The 17,037-nt window shown below is 32.2% G+C and overlaps 1 protein-coding gene across 1 annotated transcript in view; it reads right to left on the bottom strand.

The window, feature by feature from the left end:
- The window catches only part of LOC108695124 (fringe glycosyltransferase), a 118,672-nt gene that overhangs the window by 20,243 nt on the left and 81,392 nt on the right, over positions 1–17,037 (bottom strand). The window contains exon 6 of the mRNA XM_018204884.1: positions 16,359–16,444. Within this exon, the coding sequence (XP_018060373.1) occupies positions 16,359–16,444 (86 nt within the window). The remainder of the gene's footprint in view (positions 1–16,358; positions 16,445–17,037) is intronic.

Below are 17,037 nucleotides of genomic sequence, written 5' to 3'. Positions count from 1 at the left end.
TATATATATATATATATATATATATTGACCAGTAACTTCACGTGAGAGAAAGGAGGAGAGTGCCAGACATGTGAAAGAACAGGCAAATGTCTCAAAGGGGCACCACCGCCGCGGCTCGAAGGTACACAAAGACTCTTAGGAATGGAAAACACGTTCGGTATGTTAGGAAAGCAAGAAGAAATTCTCAAATATCGGGAGCGACTAAATTAGAACCAAAGATTTCACTTTATAATTAGTAAACAAACATGTGATTGTATTATTCCAAGATAGGATATATATAAACACAAGCGAGAGAGAAATACTTAGTTTTTCGATATGCTTCGTATGTTACATCAACTTTAATGTTGGACCCAAATTCCTTGGATGAAGTATTCGAAGTTAACTCTAAATTGTAAATTTTATTCATCTTGAATATCTTTAAAAAGTGATGAAGCTTTGTACTCCGATTCTGTTTGATTCGATTTCATTCGATATGCCTCTGCGGTATTCGTGTTATAGTTCAATATACCCTGTTAAATTTATAATATTAAATTAGAGTCAATTTGAATTATTTTTAATCGTTTCTATAGATATATCACTACTCCTACCCAATATATCGTTAATTACAACAACAGAATTAAACAATGTAACTCAAGAAAATATATTAAATTTGACTCAAATTTACTTTATTATTTACTAAATGCACATATTATAAACGTTTACTTTGACACTAACTACAGAAATGAATTAATTTACATTTTGAAACACATGAAAATTAAAAATAATAAAATGCTATTTAACTCAAAAGATTGAGGATTACTTCTTTGATATCTAACAGTATATACGAAGTAATTGTTATTACCAATGATTCCAGCTTGAAGGATCAAATTTAACTGTCGTATTTGTGGTTAATTGAATCTTCTTGTTTTTGAGTAATATGTGAGAATTGATTAACTTTTCGATCAATTATAATATATAGATGTACTTCTGATAATTTATTATGAGACATATTGTCTCGTCAAGTGCTTAAAGCTAACTAACTCTTCATTCTCAGCTCAGGTATTTCACCATGAAGTATTCGTAAAACGATTGTCCAAATATATTAGTGCTATCTGTCGCAAGAATTTACGTTCTATCCGTTGATCACATCTTAGGGCAATATTCATAATCTGTTTTTACTTCAAGACTGTCTGTAATGTCTTAAGACATGTCTTCTGGTTCGTAACTTCTTAAGATTATATTTAAGACGATCTTGAATATAAGATCTGACTATGAATATCGGTAATAAAAATCATGGCATATAAAAAAAATTTAAGACGTAAGACTTAAGTAGTAAGCGAATTGACCAATAATAGTAAGATCATAAAAGCATGTTGATTTTCTTACTGCTTAAGTCTTATATCTTAAATTTTTTTATGATATGTCATAGCCTTAATATTTCGCACTCGATCAATCGATGAGTCCAACATAGAATAAAGATATTATAAAATGCAAAAATTCAAATTAAAATTAATAAATCTGAAATAAGTATGCAGAAATCACGATGAGAATCCATTGGAATCGCTATTATAGTTAATCCTGTTTGAAAACTAGATCTTTTGGTTGGCTTAAGTAGAAACTCTGACGATATGCCCTCTGACGATACGGATCACCGCATTCTCATTTGTTAAAACGACCATCGGATACATAATCCGACATCTCTCGGAGCCGTTGAATGTGCGGAACCAGAAATACGCTTCTTAGGCTAGGTCGTGTACGACCTGCATACATTTGCGATGCAATGAGAGCCTCTCAACCGGCAGAATGGATGGAGGAAGAGAAGGAAAAGGGAGGCAGTGCAGGTGTGCTCGGCAGGATAAAATAAGGTAACGACGAAATGAAGCACTCGCGATGGGGGACTTACTACGTCGACATAATGCTCTTCGACAGAGGATCTATCCAACACTTTTTCAAACAAGTTTGAAACGTTTCCGTCGTGTGCATCCTCTTAATTAACAAGTTCTTTATTAACGAGATTGATTCCGCAAAAAATTCTGGAAAAAGAGAAAATGATTATGTTTGTTGCGGAGAACTCGCTTACTTAAAAAAATTGCATCTCCGAAATAAGGTGCATTTATTTCGTAAATGACGCGATACGATCTTTATTAATAAAATTTAATTTAATGCGTGTCAAAACCGGACAACAGCCACCAATAATTCAATCAATCTTTCAGTTAATGTAAATTAAAAAATGTTTTATATAAATTTATACGAAATAATTTAATATAATTATATATTTAGTATAATTTAATGTACCTGATTATATTTAATATTAAACGAATTAGATAAATTATTTTTTCAGTTTTGTCATTAACAATAAATAAGAGAAGATTCTTCTATTAAGTTTCAAAACTTTTATATTTTTATCTGAAAGAAGTAGTGCTTAGTAAAGGATTAAATCCTTGGTCATTAAAAACTCGTTTCATAAATCTTGTAAATATTTTAGCAACGAGCTTAAGAAAATCCTCCTGGCCGGTTTTGTCGAAATTACTCTCTGCGCAATATTCTCACGCTTCACGACAAGATAATTCATCGAAAGTCTCAACCGGCCGTCCAATTAACGACGATCCTGTTTTACGCAAAACGTTCGGAAGTGGCATGTTTAATTAACGTTTTCCAGTACCCCTATGATCGCGATTGCCTAGACACGTAGCCGAAAAAGAGAGCGGGAGAAAAAAATCTGAAGAGAAGGGCGAGAGTAGAACGGAGTGAGAGAAGAACTGAGAGGACTAGAGGAATCACACTCATTAGCGAATACCATCGGCGGATTCTCGAATCTGTGTCTGCCGTACCTGCCGTTTCTCTCCGCTGTGGTCACCGGGTCCTTTTTAATTGGGCAGATTAGTCCCGAATTCGCGTACACATACATTTCCACCCCGTCGTTCGTCACCCGCCATCCTTTCAGCACACCGCCGTCACGGAATATCGGTCTCGTTAAAATACCTGGCGGCAACGAAATCGAATTTTCGGGGTTATAAGGAAAAAGAATCAGGGACGTGATACGTGAAAGAGGAGCGAGTCTCGCCCCTTTGAAAACGACGCGTCCTTGATACTTTTCGTCGTTGTTTGTTCGAATTTCGATGGCGAAAGATACTCGAACACGCGATGCGAAGTTCGGAGAATAACTCTCTTGATTGGCGTTCTTTTGTCAACCGTAATTTAAAAAATTTCTGTACTCATCTTATTGGTCGAACGAAAAAATAATAGCGATATTAAATTACAAAAATTATTATATTATAGATTATCTCTATTTTCTCGTTATATATTAATCAATTATATATTAATCAACTTGGAAAAGAAGATTAATTTTCTAAAATCATTTAGCGAGGCTCAATAGATTTACAAAAATCAATTGACCTGAGATTTTCAATTTCAAAATTTGAATTTGATATAAGCAAATGTTAATCATAATTGTTAATTCATTACTCCAATCTCGAATTTATTGTTCACAAACTTAGAAAATTAATAAATGTGTTAATAAGTTAAAAGTACATATTGTTTTAAATTATTATGCTAATTGTCTCAAAATCAAACAAGAAACAAATTCAAAAGATTATCGAAGAGACATGCTAGAATAAAAAGTTCGTTATTGATTTATAAAATTTCTTTAAGTGAAAACGATCCATTATTTCAATAAATTTTATACTTATCTACATGCCATCATTATAATATATAGATATAATTTGCGTATGAATATGAATTAAAAACAGATATCTATATATTCTCGATGTGTCAGCATATCGTTTTCATATTCAAACTTGTCTATCGTAAATAAAGGGTTTACATTCCACGTCTTTTTGCTACGTTGCGTTAATACGTTTCAATTTGCAAAATAACACTCGATTGAAAGTCGCTGGTTGAAAGAGCGTTTTATTGATCGTCAAATACGCGTACCAGTATATACACTTGTATGTTGTCGATCGAATAGAATAAATTTATAAAGCCTCTTACTTTGTACTTTATAGCACGCAGTATCAAACACGATTGATATCAATTTTCGTGGAACATGCTCTCTCTCTCTCTGTGTGTGTGTGTGTGTGTGTGTGTGTGTGTGTGTGTACACGCGCGCGCGCGCGCGCACACACACAGAATTAAGAGAAAAGCGTGTTACTTAATCTCCATAACTATTATATATGTATATATGTATATAATCATTTTATGGATTTTTATATATATAATTAAAGAGATTTTTCACTTAAAATTTCATATACTAAAGCAAATTATAAATTATAAATATTGTTTCCATCAGAGTCTTCTTCTCTTCTTTTTTTTTTAATTACCCTCCGGTTAATGCGGTAAATTGACGCGCGTGCGAGTGCAAGTGTAAACGTTGTAGTTAAATCGGCGCCGCTTTACCGGATTCGAAAAGAAGGAAAATACCAGAAGAATTTTGAATATTCACCATTTTTCCACAAAAATATATTTTTCCGCAGAGTCGTACGCAGTTGGATATTACACGCTCACGGACTCGATTCACAAAATTTTACCGAGCAACCTCATTTGATTCAAGATAGATCTATTCACGATCGATTACAATATGGTGATCCTAACGAAACTTGCTCTTTTGCTCATTGAGTTTCCGAACGGATGCACACAATGGGATTTCGCCATTGATGCAAATTGTCTGATTTCTAATCGCGATGGATAATTGAGTGCTCCTTGTTCGTGACAAAGATCGCTCGCGTGTGTAAATTGAGATACGGTGTAGTTCATGTAATAATCAGTAGACAGCAGATAGTATATGTTGATAGAGAATCGCGGAAAATTTATTCCGAAATTTAATAGAATATTTTCCAAATATATTGTATTCAAATTTCGAAAAAAATATTAGATATACAAATTAATTTTCGGCTCTCTCTTAAAATCAACTATAACAATTAATATAACATTAATATAAATTGTTAAGTTTCTGATCCTGTTTGGGATATTCAAGCATCAACTTAAGAACATTAACACTCAATTATACAGTTAACATAACTTTAAAAAATAAAAATAAAGTTTGTACAGAATGAAATGTCATTTCAGAAAAAGCATCTTCGTCATTATATATTGTGCGTGTTAAAATGAAAAAAAGTATCGTTAAAGCAACAAATTTGATATACTCGGTCTTCGGAGAAAATGCGATTTCGTATGTTTTGTATAATTTCGCAAAGGAAATTTCTATTTGTCGGATGAAGTTTGTTCTAGACAGCCGAAAAAATTTGAAGACCTAGAGATTGAAGAATTAGAGGAGCTATTGAATGAAAATTCATGTCAAACGCAATCAGAACTCGCACAAGCTCTTGGACGAGCAAATTGTTTCGGTACAGTTACAAAAGCTAGAACTAATCCAGAAAGCGTATCGTTGGGTTTCGCATGTGCTTAGTACAGATAATAAAAAGAGACGCTGTGATACGGCTGGATCTTTGCTTTTCAAAAGAAAAGATTTCCTTTGTAGTGACTGATGATAAAAATGAATGTTGTATGACAATCATGAAAAGAAGAAAATCATTGGTTCGACCTAGCTAATCCTCGAAAGAGGTTGTGAAACTCAGTATTCACGCAAAAAAAATTTTATTGTGTATTTAATGGGATTAACAAAGGCATTATATACTACAAGCTATTAAAATCGGGTGAAACAATTATTGCTCAATGTTATCAAGACCAATTAATATGTCTGAGTGATATCATTGAGCAAAAAAAATACCTTACACTGACCATAGGACATGACAAGTGATATTGTACAATGCGAGAACACATGTAACGAAAGCGACGAAGAAATTCATCTGTGCGTTGGGAAATATTGCCGCATGCGGCATATTTTCCTGATTTAGTTCTGTCGGATTACTACTTATTCTGATCGTTATACGGAAAAAATTTTATATTAAGTTTTAATACAATTTTAAATTAAACTTTATTATATCTTGTATTTTCGATGGATCATCACAATATAATTCCGACATAACTTTTACTATGTAATACTAATATAATGGTAATACTATGGTAATACTAATTTTTATTATATAAATAAAGTAATTTAATTTTTGTTAAAAGTCAGTGCTTAAGCCATATTCTAACATGAAAATAGTTAATTTTTACTATAATACGCAAACAAAATTTGCTAGGTATCTTTTACTTATCTTTACAATTACTAACTTTTATTCAACAAGTTCTGATTTTGTAATAACAAATTTTTACTATGAAAAAGTGTAAAAATTACGTTGCATCGTTTTTAAAAAAATAGCTATGTAGCATTTAAACTTATAATTGTCATGATAGTCCACAGCTTCTATAACATTATAGTAAATTTAAATATAAAATTTTCTCCTTGTACAGCATCGTCTAACGAATTCTCACTTCCAAACAGAAGATGTGAAAAAATGTATCAATGACTTGAATCGAAATCGCCATCTTTTTTCCGCGAAGATATCCGCTAATTACTTGAGGTGACAAAAATGTATATAAGATGCAGAGAGAAATTACTTCCCAGACTAAAATGTAACAAGATTTTTTAAAAATAAACATTAAATTTTGAAAAAAGGTCGAGAATTAATTTGTATTGCACAAATTACATCTCACAAAATTGCCGAAGTTCATAAATTCTCTGGCCCATCTGAGACATTTGTTTTCTTCAAATCGATAATAGTTTTTGAATAATTAACAAATAAATAAAAGTTAAATATAAAGGAGTGAAATATCTAAATAGATATCATAATTTATTTTAACTTGATAAGGTATTAATATAAAATTTTAATTTAAAATAAGACTAATAATAAATATCTATTTAAAAATTGTATCTTAATTTACCTCTTCAAAATCTTTGCCCAAATAATGCAGTTCAGATTTAGACATATCGCGGGCAATTTCATCAATTCGTTTCCAATCCAACATAGAGGAAAGTCACTGATCGTGAAAACATGTCGTGTATTCGCAATTGAATCGATATCGATCGAGGTGGACGATGCACGAAGACATCGAGCAATAAAACACAGTGGCGTGAGTTTAACGTGGAATTGAGATGTATGTACATACATATACACGCGTCCTGTATCTATATGTGTATGTATATATACACACGAAGCAATTCTCGATTTTCGTGTAATTGCAATTTTTATCGATTTTAACCTAAAAAATTGTATTACATGTAGTAAATTCGATATTAAGCGTCAAATATTGAAGAAAGTGATAAAAAAAAGAATGAAGTTTGACTAAAGTTTTACGAAGGAAAATTTAACCCTGATTTAAATGATAACACACATTCTGCTACATATAGATATCATAAACTATCATAATGATAGTTTAATCTATGAACGTTCTATTCTAGAACGAACTTCGAAGAACAAGACACAGAAAACAGAAGGGTCTGTGCGGTCATTGTAGTTTCAATCACCTATAGATCACTGCGCGAGTTCCAACTGCATATATATATATATGTGTGTGTGTGTGTGTGTGTGTGTGTGTGTGTGTGTGTGTGTGTGTGTGTGTGTGCGCGTGTGTGTGTGCGTGTGTGTGTGTGCGTGTGTGTGCGTGTGTGTGTGTGTGTGTGTGTGTGTGTGTGTGTGTGTGTGTGTGTGTGTATAGGAATGCCCAAATTGGTTTCACGAGCCGCGGGCTGATAGATGTATACATGGTGATCGCGCCGATGGTAGAAAGGAATCCAATTAGGCAAGCAATAAGGGAATCGAGATCTTCAGACGCGAGCTTCGTCGAATCTTTGTTATTCCCCTCTTCCCTTTCTCACCACGTCCTCTTAGTTCGATGACTCTTTTTTTCGTTTCTCACCGACCGCGGAATTATTCCGACACGTTTATTATCGGGACTTTCGAGTCGGGCCAACATTCGTGGGACGATTTTAATTCGTTAGTCCCGATAAGATTAAATGGCTCCAATTTATAGAGGAAACACAAATCCCACAACTTTATGGACTTTATAGCAATTAAATCCAGTAGGGAATCGCTTTAAAATTTAGATAATAAATAAATAATTTCTCAGATTGTATAAAGAATTCTTAAATTGTATAAAGAATTACAATAATAAATTAGATTCGTAATTACGATAAATCAAGAAAGCAATTGAAATAAATTTTGTTGAAGAAGACATCGCGCTTCTCGATTTCGTTTTTCAACATTTGAAGCTTTACTCCAAGTCTCCTCGAAGTCCTTTCTCACTGTGTAATTTCGACTATACATTTATCACGAGCAAAGAAAAACGCTATGCTTCCTTGTTCATAATCTGATTACAGTAAGAAGCCAAAAAAACCGTGTAAGAAGACAGCTTAAATATCTGCTGTCCGCATTACACACGTGTGAAATCTTTCTTCTTTAAAAGGGAATTCATAAGAAATTACAAGATCATCTTTGCTTATTTATCTTTCTTAAAACGAAATTTTACTCAAGATATGTCTCCTGCAATGGTACTAGCATACGAGGCGTATTTTAATTATGTACAAACAAATTATTTTATAATATGTTCATTAATTTCTGTATGTTCCTAACTCAGTAAATATAGCATATAATAAAAATAAATATTAAGTTGGGGAAAAAGTTTCTTCATATTTTTTAATTCAAAATTGTATATATATAATGTATCTTCATCAAAAATGAACGAAATTTAAATTTAAAAAAAGAGTTTTAAAGCTTGAAATCTCTACTTTCGAAAGATTACTATATTTTTCGAGTTTCTGTGAGTTCGGTAATTTTTACATTTAAAAAACTACGAGCTAAAAAAGATGAAAAATTTTCTTTGAGGATCTCTCACGTGCCCAAAAAAAATTTACGAAAATTTTTGACTATCTAAGCTTTCCCTACAAAATCATTTTTTTTTAAATGTTCGTAAGTTATTCGCGAGTTAAGTAAAGGAGCATTCAGACTTCGATTGCTCATAACTCCGATAAAAATCATCATATCGCAATTTAAAAAAGAAATTCTTAAAGCTGAAACTTTGCTCTAGAGAATGATATAATTGTAATGAAAATATCGCAACAAATGAAAAACTTTTGCAAAAAAATTTTTTTAAATACAAAGAAATTTTTTCCCCGACCTAATATATATTTAAAAAATTGCAAGGTAAATATCCGATTAATTTTTTACAATTTTATCTTTACTGACTGCTCGTAAATGATCGAAATATACAAATTTAATAAAGGTTACAATTACCATTTAATTTACTTAAAAAATGGCGTCAATTTTTTTTAACATTCTATATATTAAGTGTGGGAAAAAGTTCGTTTTTCCATTAGATGGCATTTAAAAAACGCCACGAACTTTTTCCCCATACCTAATATGAATGCAATACGTCGATTTAAGCATGCATTCCATTAAAATTCATAATTCACAAAACCGGATTTACAACATTTGCAAATTAAGCGGCAAATTGCGAGTCGTATATAATTCCCGAATCTAATTTTGCGTGTCATCGCCGGGAGAAATCTCCTAAAGATCCTACAGCAACCGTTTATGATCAAGCCGAAATCCAACGGATTCAAAAGAGGAAGCTGTCGGCGAGCGAAACTAAGCGCTCACTCGCAGGTGTATACCTTCAGGTTTTTTAAGGGCAATAAAAATACTCGGCGAACAGGTATACACGCATATGTATATACAAGCATCGAACAAAAAACGAAAAAGAAAAATTAAGAGGAAAGAGTGCAAAACCGTGAAGTCAACAGGCAGAAAAGACATAAACTCGCGTTTTGAAAATTACCGCAGATCGACAACTGGATATCACGGAATAAGATCGGAACAATTTAAATGACATATTTCTTATACAACAGTGCGAAAAATGCAGCTTATCCCTATTACTGCGTTTTTTTTTCTTTAGAAATAAATATAAAGATTTAACAAACGGGTCTTTGAAGCAACGATCTCAGCTTACCGTGATTACATCAATGATCGATGAAGAATGTTGACGTTTTATGTTGCGCTTCGATTTTTATTTCGTCTGCGCAATTTTCCTCGGTACGTTAACATTATAAGCGATAGGCACAAAGCTCGTAAAGTCAAGAAAGAAAAGATAATTTTTAGTAATTTCTTGTTCTTATTTTCCCATAATTCTTGATGGAAAGATAAAGTATGCAAACGATAAGAAATAATAAGATGAGTAGAATCCGTGAACGTAAAATGTTTTAGAATTATCGTCTTCTCTCTCTCTCTCTCTCTCTCTCTCTCTCTCTCTCTCTCTCTCTCTTTGTTTATTTTAGCTATAACTTTTATGTAAAATTTTTAGTATCAATCTTTTTTCTTATCAAATCTTTTGTGGGATGTAATTATTAATCATAAACTTTTAATATTTATATCTTAACGTTGAAATATTATCTAAAATTCAATTTTCGTAAGAGATATATATACATATAAATAAAGTTAAAATAATATTAATTGAAAACACAAGTTTTTATTATTTACATCTTTCAGGAATCTAAAGCAAAACTTTTGAATCTTCTAATGTTAAATAATCCACATCTACTATACTTCAGTATAAAAATTTATTTCTTAAACTCTGTTCTTTGACAAATGCATGTTGTATGTAACGATATTCATTGGTTTTATATCTTATAAAATACCATGCATGCACAGTTAACTGTCGTAGACGCATTTATCGTCTCCTTGTGCTCTAATCTCTCTTATTTATTGCCCTCTTCCTCCTTCAACCTCCTCTTTCCGCACTCCACGCTAACAAGGAAATGATGTAAATATAGGTATATACACATAAGAGCGAGCGTACGCAATGTGCTCCACGCATACCTTCCTGCTGCACTTCCCTGCATCTGCACGTGGGTGGCAATCAACCCGTTCGTCTCACTACAGTTACAGTCCTATTATAACAAACGGCGACTTCTTGTGTTCGCTGTTAATTAAGACCCATTTCCGCAAGAGCCATAAGATAACTGACCATTATCCCCTTTCGCTGCTCGATTAATAGCTGACACGACAGCAGAACTGCATCAGATTTGGATTTATTACATTATCTCGATAGAGATTGAAGTGGTATAATTACAGCGAGTTTAAATGCCACACGTATAAATAACTATTGTGTTATAACAATAAAAATGAAAAAGATATTTCTTGATATTTCTTAATTTCTTCAAAAATTACTTCATCCCTGCCTCACGTTATGTTTTTTTACAACCGTGTAGCCATTTGAATTGTTCTATAACTCTAATGGACAAGAAAAAAGAAATTATTCTTTGCTTTAATATAAAATTTTACAAACAACTTATATAATTATCGAATTTTTAAATTAAATCATGTGACATTTTTTTATAATGGAATAAGAGAAATATTTTTTAATTATATATTAAGTACCTTCTTCAAAAAAATGTACTTGATTAACTATTGTCAAAAATAATAAATTACAATTTTTGTTAATTAACTCAGTCTTTTAATTAAGATATATACTTATACTTATTTATATTTATTGCGGTATCAACTCTATAAAGAAATAATAGTAATAGAGCTAATAGGATGTGAACATATGTGGTAGATTAGAAACAGTGAGTGAAACGTCCACTGGAACTTCAAGTGGATCTTATAATGAACATGAGAACTTATAATTTGAAGGACAACCTGCTCAACTGACCATATTGATCGTACAAAAAACAATCCTATATTTGGAAGCATAGAGTAATCCATTTTTCAAAAAGTATCTAATGATCCATAGAAAAAATAGAAATCAAATGGTCAAATGACTAAAGATAAAATTATCGCAAAATATATGAAAAAAAACTGTAATACTTATAGTACACTATAGTATTTCACAGTTTGATAATTCAACATATAACATGGAACAGCATTTTTCATGAAAAAATTGATCTGTAAAAATAAAAAATCCAGCGAAATGCATCGTTCCGAAATCAAGTTATTTGCGTTATTTATGCATGTTTGAAATTTAGAGAAGGTTATTTCGATCATAATGCAAAATAAAATTTTGCAATTGTCTTAAAAGTGTATTTTCGTTTAAAACGGTCGCTGAATCTGTAAATGATAAAATTAGCGAGCAAAGCAAAATGGTTAAGAAATGCAATTTTAGTAAAAAAAAATATCGCTCAAAATTTTTGAATATTTTTTAATTATTACATTTTTTTCATTAACGTTCACAAAGAAAATCATACAAAAATCGGAAAAAAGTAGAAATTTTAATGATTTTCAACTAATCCTAACAATTAATAAATATTTTGAAGATTCTTCGCACGTGCTCCATCGGTCCTAAGCGAAACGATAGAAAAGCTTCGAACGCTTGCAATTAATTTGCTGAGGACGCTTACATAAATTCTAATCCAATTACAATGCCAGCTTAAATCAGAAAATCACTATCGTATACTCTCAATTACAAGCTTAATTCTACCCGCTTGCGGCGAATTCACACATAGTTCAACTTAAAATTAAACTTTGTGTATTCTTTTATATTACTTTTGGTATTTTAAATAAGCTCAAGATTACTGATATTTTCTCTTTCAGTAACATTCTACAATTCCTAATTTTTCAATTTTTACAATTCACAATTTCTAAATTTTTAATATGTATCTATCTTTTTGATAGGACTTTTAAAAATATCAGCTAATTGTTTTTTCTAATTATTTGTTATATACATTTTCTAAAATAAATAGGTATAATTTTTTCTAATAAAATGTTTTACATCGATTTTGATCACTTATAAAACTCGGGATCGCTATCAGTTTAATAGCACTTTGAATATCAATATACAAATTGGATATTATATGTATCATATGTGTCTCTCGTTAACGCTTTTGCAACGTTTCTGCGAGATATATAGATTTAAAAATATACAGCTTGCAAATATATCGTGGCATGGAAAGTCACTAGCATATGCAAAATGCATTTTTATTTAAAACAAATCGCATCAATTTCTCAAATTTTTTCATAGTAGAACAATATCGTTGTGGTTTTTGTATACCTTGTGATTCTGTTTATATTGCAGGGAATGTATAAACGCACCAAGTATTTAGACATACATTCACAATATAATCCGGATGTGTAAACGTAGGTATACATCCGCTAAATGCGTACACAGTTCATCCAATATAAACAAAGCCACAATTTATGGGTAACAAAATAATCGAGCAATGTGGTAATACGATCTCATTCATCAAAAGATAAATTTTCATAGTCGACCATTGCATAGCAAAATACCGACAAAGAAATTTTTGTAGTGTTCAGTATTAACAAGCCTTGACATAGAATTGATTCCTTTCGGAACCTCCAAGTATACTGACATTCTGTTAAATTGATTAGAATAAGAAATATCTTTGCAGTTTTTCATCATCTATCGTAAATTTAGAATCTGCGAAGATATTTTGTATGCCCTGTACTGATTGTTTCGCGCATTGTCGTTGCTTTACTATTTAATCAATTGCGCTGATATACAAGTAATAATAATGATAACAATTAACAAGATTATTAACGCTTTGATATTTTTGTGAGATATATAAATTTAAAAAATCCGAAAAATACATACTGTACTATGACATGAAAACACTAGCATATGCAAAATGCATTTTTAGAAAAAATTGCTTAAATTTTTCAATTTTTTTAAAAGTCATAACATCCTTTTCATTAAAATTCATAAATAAAAGGTTAAAAAAAGGAGACATTTTAGCGACTAAAATTTTTTTCATGACCATGTTCTATTCATTTTAATTTTATCATTTTCGGATTAGCGATCAATTTTATATGGAAATACATAATTTTCAGACAATCGCAGAAATTTATCTACCGCTGCTGAAATGACCTCTAAACTTCAAATGTGCATAAAAAACTCAAATAATTTGATCTCGTGGAATAAAATTCAAAGAAGATCTGAGATGATAAAAATGAAACACGAAAACGATTGTATCGCGCGCTCTCAACGATAATAAAAAAGAAAAGTTAGGAGCGGTTTTCTTTCTTTCTAGCCTGTTAACAGCGAAATAAAATCCTAAATAGCCGTTGGTTGAAAGAAAAGCATGCGAAAAAGAGCTGAAAGCATTTTTCTTTTCAGAACTACTCGGATAAAGAATGTTCACTCGTGCAAAATGAAAAGTGGCAACGTGATATCTGTTACTTTCTTAAATGCGAAAAAGCCTAGCGCATCTTGAGCAGAATAAATTAAAATGCACGAACGTAATTGTGCCGTTCTTGGAGAGAAAGATAAGTGAGATTACCGGTTGTACTTACTGTCGCCTCAGTATCATCCTGATGGCGTCTGAAATAATGTAAAAGTAACGTAAAACGTAAAACATGAAGATGAAGGACGCCTGAAATGACCGGCAAACTTATTCAAGCAGCGTGAGCATTTCGCTCGCGAGCCAGAGAGGAAAAACATGGAAATTTCATGAAATAATTCACACGCTACTGGCAACAAAATTTTACCTCTTCTTGCGAGGATATTTTCGAAACAAAAAAAGTGAGATTATTGTCAAAGAGATAATTCCCAAAAGCGATAACAAAAAATGTAAAATTGTATCGATAAATATAAATTAAGAACTGTCATCGGCGTTTAGTCGTGATAAATTGGGAGAGCAGATAAAGTGTAATATCGCTGCGGATTACGTCCGTTGAAATAAAATAATGTCGACGAGAGAATCATCTGTCGGCTCTGAATGAGAAAGCTGTTCGATGTACTTGCCCCGTTTCCTTTCCCTGTCCCCGCTATTCGCATTGCCGCGCCGCGCGAAATGAACGAGTATAGGCAAGATAATGCCGGGATCGTGTATATCGCAGAATGGACGGAAGAGCGTGACGAAGTTAGAATGAGAAAAAAAAATGAAAAAAAGGAGGTACAACTAATTCGCAAGCCCTCCCAGGCTGGCTTTTTTGCCAGACACGTTCGCGTTCATCCTCGCGTTCGTTCTGCCATCGAATCCGTATAAGGAGGCTAAGGACGAAGATGAACAGAAGGATGAGGATGAACAGAAAGACGAAGAAGAAAAGGCCAAGAACTGTGTGAGTTCTGAATAAACCGATCAAATCGCTGATCAAATGAAGAGATTTTATGGGAGGCTGCGACATTTAAGCTTCGGATTTACGATGATGAGCGTAAAATGCAGTCACCGTGTAAAATTGGATCATACTATATGACCCTCTATTTTTATGTAGTTAATACAGTAACAAACAGGTTCACTCGTGACGCTATCAAGGTCCGAGAATAAACAATTGGTCACTGTACGCCATTAAACGGCGATTTACGAATACGCAACATAAACGCTTTCGATCTCCCATGATGATCAATGATCATCATAATGATCACGAATAAAGTACTTAAACGTCATACTAATAAACAATCAATGCATATCGAGGTGCCTATAAAGGTGTATTATTGAGAGATATAGATATAATTCGTTGTGATTTTTACGATAACAATTAACGATTTTTAATTTGTATCACTGCGCTTCAATACACTGTTATAAATGTAACCACGAGCTTCCTTTACATATAAATGAAGTTCATTGTGAAAATTAAAAGTAATGAATGATTTAACTGAAAATTAAATTATTTAAATTTAAGAAATTCAACGTACTTTTCATTCAAAAATTTTATGAAAAGTACATTAAATTTCATAAATTTTCATGAAAAATACATTAAATTTCATGCAATGTTACAAAATTAAATTAATTCAAATTGTATAACTTAAAAGTATATTAAATTTCATAAAATTTTTAACAGTGAAATTTTAGCGCGCAGTTTTCTGCAAGGCGTAAGATATTTATGAGAGAAAAAACTTCTATATGCAATTATCAGCTGTAAAATTTGTATCAGCGTTATAGATAACATCGGTCGATCGATCAATTGAAATAAGCGTGACTAGGCAAAGCCGCCGGCGTTATTTAATCCTCCGCAGGTAGAAACAGATAAATGGATAGTATATAGAAAAAAAGAGATGAAGCAGAATTCGGGAGGAACGTGATCGTTAATATGCATTTTCACGTTACATTAAATCCTGAAAGAACTACCACGATGTGCGGCGGTAACATGTGTCACATGTGTCATGCGTGACTAATCACATTCTATAGAGATTTCTACTCAATGATAAAAACCACCTGCCGCTCTCTCAAAGAGATTTGAGAGAGAGAGAGAGAGAGAAATTATAAATTTGAAACTGTAATCAATTATCTCACACAGTAATTATAAAAGAATATCAAACATCCAATAGATAAATCGGATAATTAAAATTATATACAATTATAATAAAAACAAAAATTTTATTACTATAATAAAATTTCAATTAAATTTTAAAGTAGTTAAATTGTTCATATTATCTTAATTTTTTAGTACAAAGGAATAAACAGTAAAGCAGAACACAGTTCGCTTTTTATATGGGATGTAAACATTAGAAATAAAGTGAGAAAAGAAAGAAAGAAAAAGAAAACTTACCCAGCCACCGGCGTCATCTTCAATGCCAATGCTCGACTGATGCAGAATCCGGCGCCGCCCGTAGCGAACCAAAATTTTACCTTTTGCTGAAACATATAGAAGAGAAAACGGGTTAGTGAGAGGTTTAACGGATAGATTGGCTAGAAATCGCAGGAGCCGTCGTCATAATTATATGATACATCGATCCAAGATCAGACTCAAATGATCGATCGTCGACGTACATCAACCGCGTTCGACGGTTGTTATTAACCGATTAAAGAATGACTCGCTTGATGAGAATTAGGGATTGGGAGATTACATCTTGATATATCATCGGATGTCACTATTTCGGAGCAACAAATCACAATTACGGAGCCATGATGGTTCAACAATTTATGTCCCGCCATAGGACTCGACTATAGCTTCCGACTGTTGCTTTGAAAAAAAAAATCTAAACTATCTACGACTCCATCAGTCGAACTCAAATGACCATCGTATAATCTAATCAGCAATTATTATTCGAAGAAATTAATGATAATACGAAAGTTCGTTTGTTGGATACAGTGACGTGAATGATGAATTAAAAAACTTGCACGGCGTCAAGAAAGGTATCTACTGCCGATTGATCTTTTTCTGACCTGGAAACTTTGCTCTAGGAAACGTTCTCTTGTATACGATAGACGTACATACATTCACACAC

The sequence above is a fragment of the Atta colombica genome, unplaced genomic scaffold (genome assembly GCF_001594045.1).
Source record: "Atta colombica isolate Treedump-2 unplaced genomic scaffold, Acol1.0 scaffold126, whole genome shotgun sequence".
Lineage (NCBI taxonomy): Eukaryota > Metazoa > Arthropoda > Insecta > Hymenoptera > Formicidae > Atta > Atta colombica.
Note: the sequence above shows the minus strand (reverse complement) of the source record. Positions and strands in the feature narration are given on the sequence as shown.